This window comes from Colletotrichum paranaense, assembly GCF_030867605.1.
Source record: "Colletotrichum paranaense strain IMI 384185 chromosome Unknown Scaffold_1.1, whole genome shotgun sequence".
Classification (NCBI taxonomy): Eukaryota; Fungi; Ascomycota; class Sordariomycetes; order Glomerellales; family Glomerellaceae; genus Colletotrichum; species Colletotrichum paranaense.
The window spans coordinates 1445661-1462468 of record NW_026848959.1 but is presented as its reverse complement, the minus strand read 5'-3'; the positions used below and the strand labels follow the sequence as shown (position 1 = coordinate 1462468).

Genomic DNA, 16808 nt, shown 5'->3' with positions numbered 1-16808 from the left:
GGGATCGGGTTGAAAATCGTGACAAGAGCCCCGAACGAGTTCTGGTACTCTATCACCGAGAGGAGGGGACGAGATTAGTTAGCGGCTTCGAACTCAAGATATTCCTCACAGACTCTTCGGTGTTCGGCTATTCCGTCTTGCCTCGTTCTCGCAATGTTCCAGAAGCTCTATCCCTGAAGCTCAGACTCGTGTCGAGACGCATCTCCCAATGAGACCGCCGTAAACGCGAGGCATGTCCAAACTCTGTTCTACTTACCTTGCCATCTCGCAAGGCAGGGTGCCGGGCCTCTTCACCTCTTCTGCAGAGTACTCCCTCTCAGTTGAGAAGATTGCCCATGGCTGGGCGCCTCGAATAAATGAACTCTGCTAGAAACAAACCCCGCGGAGCCACTTCCCCGCGTCCCTCTTCTCCAACATTGGGTTTCCGCTAGGGAATGTCTGGTGCTAGTTCAATGACGCCGAGTTCTGGGGTAACGCACTTGGTGGGACTGCGTTACACCCCTAGATCCATTTTCGCTTCGCCTCGCATGAGAAAGCATCTGCCGGCTGTTCGTTTCGGGATCTGGTGAGACAAGGGAGAGAGTCGAGACTGGGGGGAGCTTGGAGCTCGGGTGCTCGGTCAAGCAGCAGCAGTGAAGCACGGCAGATCGGTAAAAACCCCAAACGCAACAACCCCAAAACTGGTTCTCCAAGGGCGTCTTTTGTGTTTTCCTATGAAGCCCGACTCCGTGACCTCGGTAAGCTGGCCACCACCTTGGTATTTGGGTTCTACGACGCTCCCCAAGGATTCAACACCATATCTCGAGCTTGACGACAGCAAGGACTCATTTTCACAACACCAATTTATTGAAGACTGAGAATACACAACTTTTTAACGAACACATCGTCGTTTGGTCGCAAATACCAAGCCACGTCTCAGTAATCGGGTATTGGTTTCGCTGTGCCCAGCTGCAGCCACTGGAGCCTGAGCGAGTACAAGACAGGCGATTCGGATAGTTTCCAAACCCAAGGCGAAAGAAATAGCAAGAATGGCACTCGGTAAGAAGACCTTATTCGAGATCCTTGCCCAAGCCCTCAGATCGAGATCAATTGGCGGGCATTGGCTACCACAAATGCCATGAATGCGCACTCACCCGATAGCAGTTACGGCCGCCGCGCTGGCTGGCAGCATGGTCTCCAGCATGTACGTAGATGCCAAGTACCACATCTCCAAGGATGTCAAGGCCCTCCGAGGTCGACGGACAGTGACCAAATTTGTCGAAAACTCGAGTAAGGACTGCCGCAGCCTACTTGACGCTCGTGAGATTAACCCAGGATACAGTCAAGAGCAGCCGTGTTTCTCCCTATTATTTCTTCGAAGAAGCGGTCCAAAAGGATCCCTACGGTGAAGCCATCTGGACACGGAGCGGAAGCGTGTCGTGGAAGACGACCTATGACAGGGCGAACCAGTATGCACAGATGTTCTTGTCGCAAGGTGTTCGGCCGGGGGACTTCGTTGCGATTCTCATGCAAAACTCGCCCGACTTTGCATTCGCCTGGGTTGGACTGCTTGCAGTTGGTGCGGCGCCCGCCATGATTAACTACAATCTCGTCGGCAAAGCTCTCCTCGGCTGCATCGAGATCAGCACCGCCAAACTCGTAGTCGTCGACGGAAGCCCTGATATCGCGGCCAAGTACAACGACGTTCAGACCGAGTTGGATCTCAAGGGCATCAGAGTCGTCAACATCGGAGAAGAGAGGGAAAGGATATATCAGATGGATCCCATCCGTCCGCGAGACGAGCTTCGGAAGAATCTGACGCCTGCCGATGCAATGGCCATGTTCTATACGAGGTAAGCTCATTGGTGTCGGGGTCTGGCTTCGATATCTGACAATCGCAGTGGAACTACCGGGCTACCCAAGGCCGTAATCATGCCTGCCGCTGCCGCTGGGAGCCTCGCATTATCGGTGAGCATTTGATGCGCACTCTGTCTTCCTCCGGCTTGCTGACCTGCTTAGAACGACATTGGCTTGCATCCGACAAAGAGCGGGAAGGAAAGATGCTACATTTGCATGGTAAGTGAATACGCCTATATTGTGATGAGTGAAGTTTCTAAAAGGATTGATACAGCCGTATTATCACGGGACTGGCGGTATTACTATGATATCCCAGATCTTGGTAAGAACCTCCCGCCCTCTTCAAGCGAATTCTAGCTTACACTTGTAGTCTGGCTCTACAGTCTGCATGGCACCCAAATTCAGTGTCTCAAACTTCTGGGAAGATGTTCGTGACTCCCACGCCACTTGGTTCGTCTACGTTGGCGAGACTCTCCGATACCTCTTAGCCTCGCCTCCTTCGCCGCGCGACAAAGACCACAACATCCACGCTGTTTTCGGCAACGGCTGCCGACCCGACGTATGGAAACGCTTCCAAGAGAGGTTCGGCATCGACACGGTGTGCGAGTTCTATAACAGCACCGAGGGCGCTTTGGGCCTTCGCAACCTCTCTCGAGGAGACTTCTTCGCGAATGCTCTTGGTCACCACGGACTTCTGCTCCGACTCAAGTACAGAAACATGGTGGTACCTGTTGAGATCGATGCGGAAACGGGAAATATCCAGCGAGATCCAAAAACTGGCCTGGCCCTGCGCGCTTCGTATGAAGTCGGTGGCGAGATCTTGGTCGAGCACCCTGGAGAACGAGCGTTTCCGGGCTACTTCAACAACGAGGACGCCACCAACAAGAAGTTCGTCCGCGATATTCTGAAGAAGGGTGATTGCTTCTACCGGACCGGCGACTCTTTGCGGCGCGATAGTGAAGGCAGATGGTTTTTCCTTGATCGGTAAGTGTCAGAAATATCTCACTCGGGCTGCATCTGCTCACCCACATACCCAGTTTAGGTGATACGTACCGTTGGAAAGGCGAGAACGTCTCGACTGCGGAAGTCTCAGAAGTCCTTGGTAGCTACCCAGGTGTCAACGAGGCAGTCGTCTACGGTGTCCAGCTTCCCGGACATGATGGTAAGGCTGGTGCGGCAGCCCTAGACATTGCTGCGGACCAGAAGGGGTCTTTCAACTATGCCGACTTCCTGAGGTGAGTAGACTCGACCTCAAGAGCTTGTATGCGTCAAAACTGATGGTCAACAGTTTCGCCCGATCAAAGCTCCCAAGATATGCCGTGCCGGTTTTCATCCGGCTCCTGAACGAGGGCACAGCAACGCACAACAATAAGCAGAACAAAGTGCCGCTGAAGAATGAGGGCGTGGATCCAAGTAAGATCCAAGGCGGCGATCAATTGTTGTGGATTGAGAAGCACGGGAAAGGAAGCACATATGTCCCATTCACTCAAGATGACTGGAACAACCTCGGTATGGGAAAGGCTAAGCTGTAATTGTTCTAGAGAGACACGTAGATGGAAGGTATGACGAGGAGTCACATGAGCTACAGATTTCCATTGAAAGGCCGGCCATGTTACCTTGCTAGAGATGCCTGTAGGTCTCGGGAGCCTTACTGAAAGCGACTACTTCATGCGACGGGCCCTGCTACCGCAAGGTCTTGATACGAATACTATACATCAAGAGCTGGACTCCAGACGCTCCGGACCGCTCGACCTGCATTCCCGCTCCGGTGCGAGAGATGGCCTGTCGCTCATCAATTACTTATCCAATGAGAAGTATGTGATGTGAAATAGTTGGATTCAAGCTTTGCGACGGCGTCTTCCAGGATGTGACGAACCCCGCACGACGCAATTACGCAGCAAGGCCTTATTGCGCGGGGGAATACCCCTGCTCGGTTCACATGGAGATCAGCAACGAAATGGGGTGGCAGGGACCGAGGCCGGCAAAAGATAAACAAGATGAGGTGAACCATGGGAACTGCTTGATTTGGGTGTCGCGTCCAGGGTCTCCAGTTGATATGAACGGCGAATTCCTTGCGGAAGCTGTTCATTCGGTCCACTATTCTTTCGACTTTGAGGTCCATGGTCCATCGTCAACATGGCCGGCATCAAGAGAACACGCATCATATTTGCGCTGGTCATCACCGTCGTTCTGATCTTGCTGTTCAAAAAGGGCGATTCGAATCCTCAAACACCCCAATGGACACCCAACTCACCACCCGGCGGCACGCTCATCAATGTCGACATCCCTCCAGATCGCGTCGAGGTGCCCATCATCGACAATAACCTGCAGTTCCAGCCGCCACCAGTTCAGGCGCATGTGCTTCTCGACGCGCATAAACTCCCGACAGCTGACGACTTCATCCCTCACTTCGCTGCCGTCACCAACATCAAGGGCATCTCCCAGCAAGAGGCTCGCGCATCATGTACCTGGCCAGCGGACATGTACGTCGATTTTCAATTCTCCGACTCTCTGCCATGGGTTATTGAGGACCGACCGGTGCTTGAGATCGAGCTGCGCAGACGCGAATGGCAGGACTTTGTTAAGAGCGGCATGATCCCATACGCACGCGCCAAGGATCGCTTCTCCGGAAGAGGATTGGTCATCGTCGCGGGCAACGCCGACACGGTAATGCGCGTCAAGGTGATCTTGCGTCAGCTGAAGAGGCTCCGGTCGACGATTGCCATTGAGATTCACTACTGGGACACCGAGATGGACATGGGCGTCATGGCGGATCTCAATGCTCTCTATGAGCCGATATACTACAATGATCTCTCCAAAGAGCACAACATTGTGCATATCAAGAAGGATGGGATCTTCGGGATCAACTACCAGCTGAAGACTGCCGCACTGCTCAATTCGCGTTGGGCTGAGCCTCTGCTGCTCGACTCCGACAACATCCCCATGATCGACCCATCGATTCTCTACGACTCGATGCAGTACACAGAATACCACTCCGTATTCTGGCCCGATATTGCTCGCACGCGGCCTCAGAATCCCGCTTGGGCCATCTTCAACACGCCATGCAAAATGGCCGAGCACGAGCAGGAGAGCGGGCAGCTTCTGGTTGACAAACAGCGTTTCTGGTACCACCTCCAGCTTGCATCGTGGCTCAACAATGAGCAGGGGAAATACTACAATGAGATGTTGCTGGGCGACAAAGACATGTTCCGTTTCGCGTGGCACGCTCTACGGACAACGTTTGGAAAGCCCAAAAAATGGGTCACGAGCGTCGGAACGGAGAATGATGGCTTCTACTGCGGACACTCGTTCGCGCAGCACCACCCCGACGATGGCCGTATCGCCTTTCTTCATGGAGGACTCGTCAAGACTGCTCCTCTCGAAGTCATGAGGTGGAATCGGGACGTCAAGGGCGGATATCTTCGGCATTACAAGAGAGCGCCGAGCGAAGAGAGTCCCGAGGTGAACGTCAACGTCGCCATCAAGTGGGACGGCGCTACTTACATGCCTCAGCATTCTGAGAAGTTCGTTGCGGCCCAGTGCACCGACATGTTTGATGTCCAGGCAAGAGACTTAAATGAGATACTGCCTGGGGTCGAGCAGACGTTTCGCGAAATCGGTGGATACTGGCAGCTGGATCAGGAAGATGCGACGAAGCTGGGCCAGTCTGGGTCTTTACCTGCCAGCTGAAGTCCGAGGCGTTCCGGCTTGCCAAACAGAACAAACAGAATCACGAGGAGCCACGCTTGTTTGGTCCCCCTGACGATCCTCGACGGGCCGATGGCTTCCTACCTAGCGCCAGGCGCCAGTGAGAGGAGGGGGGCCCAAAGACACCGAACAGAGGACAAAGAAGGTTTAGTGCCGTTCCTGCTGTCTTCTCGCGTTCAGAAACGTTCTTCTAACAGGAACAAACAAAAACCAACACGAGGAAGCAGGATGCCACTCGGTCAGCTCGCTCAGACCGAGGCACGAAGTAGGGCTTGAAGGCTTCGAGCTTATTTTATCAGCTTGTGTCTGACCAGTCAAAGCCGGACCGATGTCAGCAGCCCTCCTCGGACGAGGCGTGTCGGTGTCACACGGGAACGAGGGCATCTTGATTGTCAAAAAAGCTTGGCATGACAAGTCAAAAGAAGAGGCATTCACAAGGCTGAAATGAAGAAAGAAGAGGGTGTTGAGCGATTCGATCATCTTCATAGGATACCATGTTGTTGCCATCAGAACCTGAGGACATTAGGGGTGTTTGCGCGTCTAATCTAGTATCGAGCAGTAACTTGCACTCCCACTTCACGTCGACGAGTGTTCGAATCGTACGCACACGACACGCGAGCAGTCTAGCAGGGAGGAAATGTAACGGAAATCCCTGTACTAAAAGATCCTCTCCTATTACGATTTAGAAATAAAATCTCAATTATTGGACGGTCCAGTTGGTTGGCGCGCCATCCGAGCGTTGAAAGTTTCTGAGACAGCATCGGACGACAAGAAACGTCCATCCACACGCAGGAAAACAAGCTCAACGGCGGTCGTATCCAGAATGTTAGGGTCTTCTGGGTCATCCCACCTGATGTTTCAGGGGAACTTAGCCGCCAAGCCGTGCTGTCGTGCGCTAGAAGCAACATTGGATTAGCGTCGGGGTTGTGCAGCATACGGGATGCAACGCTAAAGCAACTCTCTCCTTTGTGGGATTGCGACTCGCGTTATTACCCCTGAATAAGAGTACCTCTGCTGAGTCTGTTCCAACTTGGTCAGAGTCAGTTGCTGGAAGGGGAACAGTGGTCTCGCCCGTAGATCGGATCTGGAATAGCACAGATACCAAGATGGGAGCTAAGTAATGTTGTGCGTCTGAACTTGCATCCTGGTTCTGGCACACATGCATCTTTCAGGGTCGGATGATGGGTGCATCGATACGAGGCACGGCGAGACTGACATTCACAGACGTGGTGTCAGTGAGGAGTTGATGTCAGTAAGTACGCAACCAAGTTGAACAGCACTTATCGACTGAACGTTTACGATGCCTGCAGTAAACCACGTCAGTATTGCTCATGCCCCCCGAGTGTAGAGCAGGGGACACAGTATCTAATGTGCCTTACTCAGTGGTATCTCGACGTGGTATTAATCGGCACACAGACCTCTTTGTTTCCTCCTGGTCAACGCCTCGCTCACCGCTGTAGCAACCACCGTCTTCCCCCGGTCTGGTTGTCCAATAACAGACGACATGATTCCTCGTTCGACTCTTCAAGGCTTCGTGGAGGCGGAGCAAAAGTACACATGGTGGCGCTCGGACTGGATCAACTCCCCTTCGGTTGACTCGACCCAATACGAGACTATGCGCGACTGACAGCAGATGAGAAGGAGGAAAAGCAAGCCTTTGCTACAACGTCGACGGCGTCGAGACGCCCTAGAACTAGTCAACACGGTTGGAGACTACTCATCTCCACAGTCAGCATTCAAGCTGTACGATGGCTTCCTTTGCCAAGAATAGATTCGCTGAAGTGCGAGCACGGCCTCCCGGGCTTAGGAGCTATCGATGAGGATATAATGAACCCATGATGCCCAGTCTCTAGCACTTGGCTCATCAGGATACGCCTCATCATCTCCTTCGTCTCTAATATATCTTCTTGGTTCGGTAGAATCATCCTTTCGTTCTGCGACTCTAGCATACATACAATCTATACCACTCTCTATTAGCTTCTATCCTTCTTCCAGGTACACAACTATTTCAAGCTCACCATGCGTGTGTCAACTTTCCTTACTACCGCCCTCGCGGCTACTCCCGTCATCGCCTACCCCGGCATGAAGAACACATTCGCCGAGATCCGCTCTCGCGCCGATGTAGACGGTAACGGCGCTGACGACGGAGACTCTAACGAGCTCATTGGCGATCTCATCACCCTCGACGATTCCAAGCTCACCGCCGTCGGAAGCAGCGTCAAGAAGCTCCTTACCGGTTTCGATAACCCCGAGAGTGACGACGCCTACCCAACTGTTGGAAGATCAGGCACTCTCGCACCAAAGGGTTCAGCGGCTTGCGCTGCCGACACCTGCTGCATCTGGAAGTACATCGCCAACGATCTTCAGGGTACCTTCAGAGGCAGATCCGGTCGTTGCACCGACTTCGCCCGCGCTGCCGTCCGTCTTGGCTTCCACGATGCCGGCGGTTGGTCAAAGGGAACTGGCAACCTCGGCGGAGCTGACGGCTCTATCATCCTCGCTTCAGAGGAAATAGCACGCGGAGAGAATCATGGTCTTGAGGAGATTGTTGCCCAGACCCAGGTCTGGTTCGACCGCTATAAGCAGTTTGGAATCGGAATGGCCGATCTCATTCAGTTCTCCGCGACTGTAGCCACTGTTGTGTAAGTCATCCGGACCTTTGGTCATACAGTCTGAGCGTGAACTGATTTCGTGACAGCTGCCCCTTGGGACCCCGCATTCGTACATACGTCGGCCGCAAGGACTCCTCCGTCCCTGCTCCCCTCAACCTTCTGCCTCCCGTCACCGGCTCTGCCGACTTCTTGATCGAGCTCTTTGAGAACAAGACTATCAAGCCCCACGGTCTCACCGCACTCATCGGCGCTCACACGACCAGCCAGCAGCGCTTCGTGGACCCCAGCCGCGCCGGCGACCCGCAGGACAGCACCCCCGGTGTCTGGGACGTCAAGTTCTATAAGGAGACTCTCGGCTCCGCTCCCGCTCGTGTCTTCAAGTTTGCCAGCGACATCGTTCTCGCCAAGGACTCCCGCATCAGCTCCGAGTTCCAGGCTTTCGCTGGCCAGGGCGGACAGTCCCACTGGAACCAGGACTACGCTCGCGAGTACATCCGTCTCTCTCTTCTTGGTGTCTTCAACATCAACGACTTGACTGAGTGCACCAAGGCCCTGCCTCCTCGTACCGGAAGCACCTTCACCGCTCCCGACCAGGCTGTTTTGGACAAGTGGCTCGCTACCAAGGACCGCCTTAACAACATCGCCGATCAACTCAGGAACGGCGGTGATATCAATGGCATGGTTGCCTCGGTCATGAGCTGGTTGAAGGGAGTCTTCCATTTTAGGTGGTAAACCCCTTTTGGCTTCCGTCCTAATGTTCGAGTTATAGAGGCGTTCGGGTCTGTGTTTTGGTATATAAAAACCGCCGTATCCGGCAAGAGTAGATACAAACCATATAATGTCGATACCTAATTTCAACCACACTTGATCCACTTGGCTGTGACAGTCCCAATGTGTGTCTTTATGCTCCTCATCATTTGATGCTCTGACTAGAACTAAGCCAGTCGGAAAAGAAAGAGGGACATCAGACACTTAAACCAATGGTCACATCCTTATATATAACCAACAGAAGAGTGGGTTTCCAGCACCGTTCAGCCTGAAGCGCGATTTTGCCAAGCTAGCATTACAACCACGCATTACCCGTGTGTTGTGACTACTCTCGACGTGAGTGCCATCATCACGGCCCGCCCTGACTCCACAACCGCACAACTCGTCTCCCACCACGCTTCTTGACCAAACCCACGGTACGGATCCAGTATCGAGAGCATCGTACGATGCTTCAGGACCACTAGCCCTGGTGGTCTAGCGGTATGATTCTTCCTTAGGGCTTCAACAAGACTTCCGAGTCTTCTCAGCCGGATTGGAAGAGGTCCCAGGTTCGAATCCTGGCCAGGGCCCAATATTTTGCTCCTACAAGCTTCTTACACGTGCAAACGAGCTTTTTGGCTCTGGGTGATGTGTCACTGGAGGTGTCAAGTCCCCAAGGGCGTTTTGAAGCTGTATCTTGCAGAATCGAATCCATTTCGTCTCAGTAACTACTACTCGTGCCTCTAAAATGCTTCATAGTCTTGGCAATGTGCTGACAAAAGTAAATCGCAAAACTCCGGGCTCCATATTCTCGTAAAAAGCAGAACTCATGTCTTTGGTAATGTCGCAATCACTTGGGTACGCAAACGCAATTGGCCGAATTGTTTCCAGTGCATGATGATCCGCCGCGTTTCTGTAGGACTTGTGATCAGACCAGAGACTTACTCACGACTCACTGAAAGTTGAGACGCCAACAATGCTTGGTGGTTGTTACTCACCATTCCTTGCTTGCCACACACGTCATTACAAATCGCAACAGAGTCGCAACCTTCTCCAGGCGTCTGAGGCAATGCATTTGCGAAGTAGGCCAAAGCCATCAATAGGGTAGCATATGGAATCGTCTTCATGTTGGTTGCAGAAGTCTTGTGCGGAATTACAATGATGACTGCTATGTGAATGACGAGTTTGAGAGGTCTTGTTTGAAGTAGATAGTCTGAATGATGATTCTGAAGTTGCGTAATGCTGAACATGGTTTGCGTTGAGGGCAGCTATGTAATTAGGTATTTATTCAAGTGCCGGACTCGTGTACATGCAGACAAGTCGAAAGCGAACCCGGTATTCAGCTCACTCAGGCTGACCATGTCATGTCTCGAAGGCGGTTGACTCATGTTGTGCTAACGACAGGCCATCGATCGATTCGTGCCCCGGACTTTCTTGTGTCGCCTCAAAAAGTGAAACATGCTCGAAGTTCAACTCGTGTTGTAGAAAGCTTAAGATGCTCGGTGATCCGAACTGTCGGAAATTTACCAACCCAGGAACCAGAAACCTGGTTTTTCAATCTTCGCCCTAGGCTACCTAGATATACTGGGTTCGGGAATTACTTGATCACCGAGGCCCTTTATAGGGCTGTCTTTGTTTGAAAATGTCGCCGGTCACCCGCATTAGTTGGATTTCCGTGGATTGAGACTTTACCGCGTTCGCATTCAGGAAATGCCGATGGTGCACTTCTTGAATCGTGCATGGCATTGATTACAACTTGGATGTTGCGGATGAATTGATGAGTCTGCGAGCATCCATGGGATTGGATGTCAACAAGCCCGAGCCTACAGGGACATCTTGCCCTCTTGAGACTTTCAAGTTCAGGTTCGAGGTCCCGATCATTACCATAGCTAGGTATCATATGTGAACAATTTGAAGAGTTGGGAAAAGGAAAGATGTTCGAGGGATAGCATGCAAGTTAAGGTGACAGCTTTTGTAGCAATAGGGAGTCAATGACACTGGCCCCCGCATTGGAAAGAGACAATGTCTGAAGCAGTTAGCTACTCTAACAGAATTCACTTGTATGGGGCTTCAATTAATAAGATTTCCTGAAGCCTTAAGACTCTGACAGTGCTGCGGACACCGGCCATGTTCTGAGCTGAGTGAAATAGTCTCATATGGAACAGAAGGCGCTTAGTGCTTATAGAAGAGTGAGCTTGTGAGGATTTGGACAACTCCCGGCTGCCTGCATGTTTGGGATCCCGGTCACGATATAAGCTGCATTTGTTTCCTTTACCTAAGTGAGATGCTGTGCTACGAAAGTCCCATCTTAAACGCTCTGAAGACCGGCCACCAGGCTGACTTGAGCGGTTTCATTTAGGCATCGTCGCCTCACTTACACATGGGCCTGGGATCAAATTTCTCTTGGCCGTCTGCGGCATTGAGGTTTCGATTCAAAATTCATCGTTGGAAGAACTTTGGTGTTTGCGGGTGATCTGGAAGTCTTGGCACCTTCTCCATTTGTAATCGCCCTCAACAACTAGAAGCGGCGTGGTCATGCCTAGACCCGAAGAAAAATCTCTCAACCCGCGGCCGCCTCGGAACGAACCTAGATGCAGCCTTGCAACGTCCCTGGCTCCGGCGAACCGAGAAAGCGGCTCAGCAGCGAACCCCGGATTGTAGCCAGGGGTCACGACGAAAGTCCCAATATTTTCCGTTGGCAGCGTGACCACGTCTCATGTTGCAGAAATTTTGAAAGGTCTTCAATGCTGTCAAAAATCTTTGCTATGAGCTGAACAAAACGGAACTTGAGATGATGATACAGCGGTCGAGAAACCGAGATAATTTGCTTGGTGCCCAGCTTTGTCTCATTGAATCACTCGCGGAGCATCTTGTCGCTCGAAAACAAGCTCATATGCTTAAAAGGATTTAAGTTCTTTCGGATGATTTTGGGAGGGTCGCCAGTTGCCACAAAGTGACAACCGAAGTCCGATAGTTCCAGGGGTAGTTAACTTTCCACCACTTACAAACGTTCAATCCCACAACCAAAAGAGAAGTCCGAGGAACTGGTTGCTTTGCTGAAGGGGGTAAAAGTTGACTGTTCGAACGATCAAAGCTGAACATCAAGGGCGTAGTCACCCGTGTGGACCCTCTCGATGTTGACTTGATCCGGTCGCCAGAAGTTCCGGGTCATGGATTGGTCCGCGTCGAAGGGCGTGGCATTGCCTATACTTCCAAGCGTAAGGATGGGAACAGAATAAATCTCACTCTTTGATGCCATTACTAGTAGCCAAACCCAAGTTCCCACACACGATAAGTGGGGTGTATTGAGATGAACACGACTCCCGCAGCCGTCAGCTTTGCATACATACTCTCAATCAAGTGGGCCGTGAGGCAGGAAAGCTCCCGTTCAACACCAAAGTTCCATTCTTCGACGACTAATCATCGATTTCTCTGAGCTTCCACGTTGCAGATATCTATCACAGCGCCGATGACTGCGGGCTTTGTTCATAACCAGAGGGATATAAATAGTCGAGGCCATCTCGTTCAAAGTAAGATCAATTCTCGAATCATCAAGCCTACCACAGCTCTCTTCCCCAATTCAGCTTCACTTACCGTTATTCGCTCTCAAAATTCATTATGAAGACCTCCGCTGTCATTCTTGCCCTCGTCGCAACGGCGGCCTCTTCAGCCATCCCTAGCGAGGTGAGTGCCAGCAAGAAGCCGAATGTTTGAGAAATAATTGACATGATGTGTCTAGCCTCGCGATGTTGAAGTCAAATAAGCACCTCTACCTTTCCCCATTGGCGAGGCCGGATGGGTTGGAGTCTTGGAAGAGGGCGGCCCTGTGGTTGAGGTCTGGGGATCCGACCTACTCGTAAGATGATTTCTTTTTCTTCGTGGTGCCGAACTTTCCTCTTACTTATAACATCCTTAGGATATCGAAGCAAAGGTCCAGGAGGAGCATGGAACGTCCATCTTCAACGGTACCGTCGATGTGGATGGCACTCCCGCCACCCCTGAGGTTGCCGCGGCCTTCTACAATGAAGCCCAGAACGCCAAGCGATCCCTCGAGAAGAGAGTATGTACCACGTTCTACGTCCTAAATCTTCACTTTGACTAGCAAGTACCTGACGAGATAATGCTCTAGGCCCCCAATTGTTTCGAGAAGTGGGGCAAGGTAGATGGCTTTCAGGTCAACACTGGCGTGAACAATCTCCGCGCCGTCAACGGAGGTTGCAAGGTCAGAGCTCGCCAGTGCATTCGTACTCAGTGTGTCGGTGAAGCGGCCATCGCTCTTTGTAATGACAACTACTATGACCTCGAGGTCTCATGCGGTCACGTCGCCGACCTTGCGCAGGCTATCGCTCACGACTGCATCTGGGTGGACATCTGCAGCGACCCGAAGCAGCCAGCCCATATCTGCAAGACTTGGTCTGCTGGCCAAAACTTTGACGGCAGTCACAATGTCATTGTCGGCAACTGTGGTGCTGTCAGCTCTAGCGGTCAGCCTGTGAAGGCTTAGAGTCCTGTGAGGGCCATGATGGATTAATCCATGGGCACACTGGCAAGCTTCTTACGTCTGCAGACATCTTCTCCAGCTGCTTTATATCAATACTTGAGAAAAGTAGATCACTGCGGGGGTTTTGATAGGAGAAATCGAGCCGAGATTATGAGTCTCTATTTGCCTCAGCATACCTACACGTTGCCTTGAAACATAACAATGAGTCAATTAAATTTCAACATGTTTAGGCGTCTTTGGCATCTTCGGTCAACGAAAGCCCGATGTACAATTCCAAGTTAATCTGATTTCTTACGGTCGGCAGACAAGAGTATCATTCTGATTCGCGACCCTGGTGCCAGAAGTTCCCTTCACCCCAGATGCTGTGATAGTCTTCGGCCAACTTCGGCTGTTGTTGAAACGCTACATGAGATTTACATGTCGTACGGATAACATGTAATCGCATCGCGTCTGACCTTGCATCTGACTTGGTTGCCAGGATCTTCCTTCCGGAAATGCTGAACGCTCCCCGGGGGCTACGGGCTCCACGGGATGCCGGATTTCCGGTAGGAGAACGTGGGTCAAATGCGAATGCGAAGTCGAGCATTTGAAGAGCATGTAGAGTGCATCCCAGGGCTGACTTCTGCAGGAACTTTTGTCAAGTCATGGCATCGGCAACGAGGCAGTGTAATGTTGACTCCTACTTATTGACGAGGGCCTCGGTTTTCAAACGGAGTTGGTACGGGACCCCCCGACATGACCCAAGGATCATCAATCCTGGAAATGCATGTGTGGTTTCAATTAAGAATACAACCGTAACCCGGGTGTGACAATGGAATCGCGAACTGCAGACTATTCCATCAACTGCGGAATGGTGTCAGCACATAGATACGTATTCTGTATGAGGGGTAGTAACGTATCACGTATTCTTCCTCATCATTTTCTAGTATTACCGTCTTAATTACCTCTAACGCACCCGATAAAAAAGTTCACAAAGGGATCAGCGTTGGATAAAACCGGAGACCTATGTACTGACGCCATTCCGCAGTTGATGGGATATATGTCGAGCGATGGTGAGGTTATCTTGAGAGCACAGATCCAGGTGCCGTAGATAGCTCGTCTTCACTTGGTGAATAGCTTACCCAAGTTAATACTAATGACTTACACGAAAACACGCAATGTTTATTCTACTTAATCTACCTTACTCTGTGACTGGAGTTACATAGCATCTCAAGTGACCCTTAAACAATGCAAGACCAACATCGATCCAATCGAAATCATCGTCCTTGGTTCCGTCTAGGCTCAGCTCGAAACGACGGAAAAGGTTTGCATAAGCTAGGTACAATTCGCACCACGCCAGGTTGATACCAAGACAACTGCGTGGTCCCTTGGAGAACGGAACAAAATAGCGGTCCAGCCTCTGTTTAGCAGCCTCGTCTGCTACAAGCCATCGCTCAGGGATGTACTGATCGGGGGTCTCGAATGCCCACGGATGTTGCATGGGGAACAAGACTCCCATGCTAACAATCGTCTAGAATTCGTGTCAATTTTCAGTTAATCACTTACTCTGTATCAGGTCAAGACTCACATTTCCGGGGACTTCTGCTCCGCCAATCCTTGCTCCGTGAGGAGGCACGAGCCTAGAGTTTTCAGAGGTAGTTGTCGGCGCCATCCGCAGTGCTTCCTTGATGACCGATGTCTGCCTTCGTGTTAGGCTTATTCAGGAATGACGGTATAACACTTACCAAGTAGGGTAATTTCTCTAGCTGCTGCGCCGTTGGGGTAGGGCCTTTCAGATCAGGCCATACTTCCTTCAGCTCTGCCTTCAATCTCGCATACTTCTCCGGGTGCTTGCACAGATGATACGTGCCAAGCGTCATGGTTGCTCCAGTTGTGTCGGTTCCGGCGATGACAAGTGCAATTGCCTCTTCCATCAATGAGGCACGAGATGGTGGAGGTCTGGTCGGGCTATAGTTTTCTGGATCTGTGAGGGCACCGTAGATGATCGGTTTCTCATCCGGGCTGGGCTTGCCTATATTAGCCCTGATGTTGTCGATTTGTTCCGCAAACATCTAAAACCGAGAAAATTGTTACTCGGAGTCTTCACTAATGGGGGTGCTAGAATCTAAAAGCAACGGACAACACACGTACGTTTTTCATCTGCGCGAATGCCACACCGCTTTTGAAGAAGGTAAGGCCAACCCATTCCGGTACCCACAGGATGAGCTGCCGTACCAGCCAGAAGTGCTTGAACACCATGAACCAGGCGACAATACTTTCCATTGACTCCAGAATGGGACTATGAAAATTTTCATGCTCGAAGCAAGCTGCCGATTTGCCGAAGCAGATGGACGTGATTGTCTCTAGGCCGATACACCGAAAAGCGAGACTCATGTTGACAGAGACGCCCTTCTCGTGATGCTTGACCAAGTTTGAGCAGAACTTATCGATCTAAACACCAGTTCGATGAGAGATAGGACGGAGGAGTTTGATTAGGTGTGATAGAAAGTCCTTACATTTTCTTGTATCAGTTGCTCTCGGTTATATACAGAGCTCTTGGCGAAAAATGGATGGAGAATGTCCTTGCGATTTTTGTTGTCTTGATGTTTGACAAAAGTGACAGTGGCGCCGTCGCCACCTAGAAGAGCGTACATGAACGGATCTTTGTCAAACTTGGTGCGGTAGATCCCAGAGTATGCGTCAGGATGATTGAAGTGAAGCTATATCGTTATTAGTAACCATGCGCTCAAGAGCTCGTCAAGCTTCAAGCTTCTTACCCGGTTGGGTCCAATTCTGACGATATCTCCTGCACTCAGAGGTCAGAATGATCAATTAACGCGAAGTCAGGGACAGCTCAGTACCATATTTAGCGTGGAGATCTATGCAAATATGATGCATCGATCTATTGACAATAGTCTGCTGATATGTCGACCACCAGCTGGTGGCCGCGGCTAATCTTGGTCCTGGAAACTTGGAGAGTGGGTGAAAATAGATGTTTCTAATGCATTGTGCAAGCCAAAATAAGACCCAAAGGCTGGTAGCAAAGATGATGCCAGACTTCAGGGCGTCAAGAACGAGGTTGGTATGGTTCCAAGCCATTGTGAGATGGCGTAAGATGGGATTTGAACAGACGATTCTAACAACAAGCTCAAGAATCAAGATATGGCACTGCGGCAGCGATTAGGCGGACCAAAATCTAAGAATCCTATTATATATGAAAACCCTCTAGCGTTAGGAAGACAAGCAGGGTCTGAACTGCTTCCTATCAAGGATGTTTCGTTGTAAATGGGCTGCGGGTCCCTCTATGATACTACTTTGGAAGCCATGTAAACAAAAGTACCTGGCAGCAGTAACCCAAGCCTTCTTATCAGCCACCCCTACGTTTCGAGTCACGTCCAAGAAACTCAAATATTGCTATTCTGCAA

The 16808-nt window shown here is 51.1% G+C and overlaps 5 protein-coding genes across 5 annotated transcripts; 4 read left to right on the top strand and 1 right to left on the bottom strand.

The window, feature by feature from the left end:
- Positions 1-1028: 1028 nt before the first annotated feature.
- On the top strand, positions 1029-3368 carry CPAR01_00513 (AMP-binding enzyme; the record flags this gene model as incomplete). Its single annotated transcript, XM_060484804.1, has 9 exons — positions 1029-1038; positions 1144-1269; positions 1322-1832; positions 1881-1947; positions 1999-2055; positions 2111-2158; positions 2207-2820; positions 2874-3071; positions 3125-3368. The coding sequence occupies 9 exons, from the start codon at positions 1029-1031 to the stop codon at positions 3366-3368; spliced, it is 1875 nt and encodes a 624-aa protein (XP_060355661.1).
- A 604-nt stretch (positions 3369-3972) lies between these two features.
- CPAR01_00512 (glycosyltransferase family 71) lies at positions 3973-5526 on the top strand (the record flags this gene model as incomplete). The annotated part of the gene is made up of 1 exon (XM_060484803.1): positions 3973-5526. One exon carries the CDS (start codon positions 3973-3975, stop codon positions 5524-5526), a length of 1554 nt encoding a protein of 517 aa, XP_060355660.1.
- A 2037-nt stretch (positions 5527-7563) lies between these two features.
- CPAR01_00511 (peroxidase) lies at positions 7564-8888 on the top strand (the record flags this gene model as incomplete). Its single annotated transcript, XM_060484802.1, has 2 exons — positions 7564-8186; positions 8243-8888. The coding sequence occupies 2 exons, from the start codon at positions 7564-7566 to the stop codon at positions 8886-8888; spliced, it is 1269 nt and encodes a 422-aa protein (XP_060355659.1).
- Positions 8889-12521: 3633 nt separating this feature from the next.
- On the top strand, positions 12522-13407 carry CPAR01_00510 (uncharacterized protein; the record flags this gene model as incomplete). Its single annotated transcript, XM_060484801.1, has 3 exons — positions 12522-12587; positions 12820-12963; positions 13033-13407. 3 exons carry the CDS (start codon positions 12522-12524, stop codon positions 13405-13407), a joined length of 585 nt encoding a protein of 194 aa, XP_060355658.1.
- A 1177-nt stretch (positions 13408-14584) lies between these two features.
- Positions 14585-16482, bottom strand: CPAR01_00509 (uncharacterized protein; the record flags this gene model as incomplete). Its single annotated transcript, XM_060484800.1, has 7 exons — positions 14585-14914; positions 14972-15082; positions 15129-15455; positions 15535-15834; positions 15900-16103; positions 16161-16189; positions 16245-16482. The coding sequence occupies 7 exons, from the start codon at positions 16480-16482 to the stop codon at positions 14585-14587; spliced, it is 1539 nt and encodes a 512-aa protein (XP_060355657.1).
- Between the last annotated feature and the right edge of the window lie 326 nt (positions 16483-16808).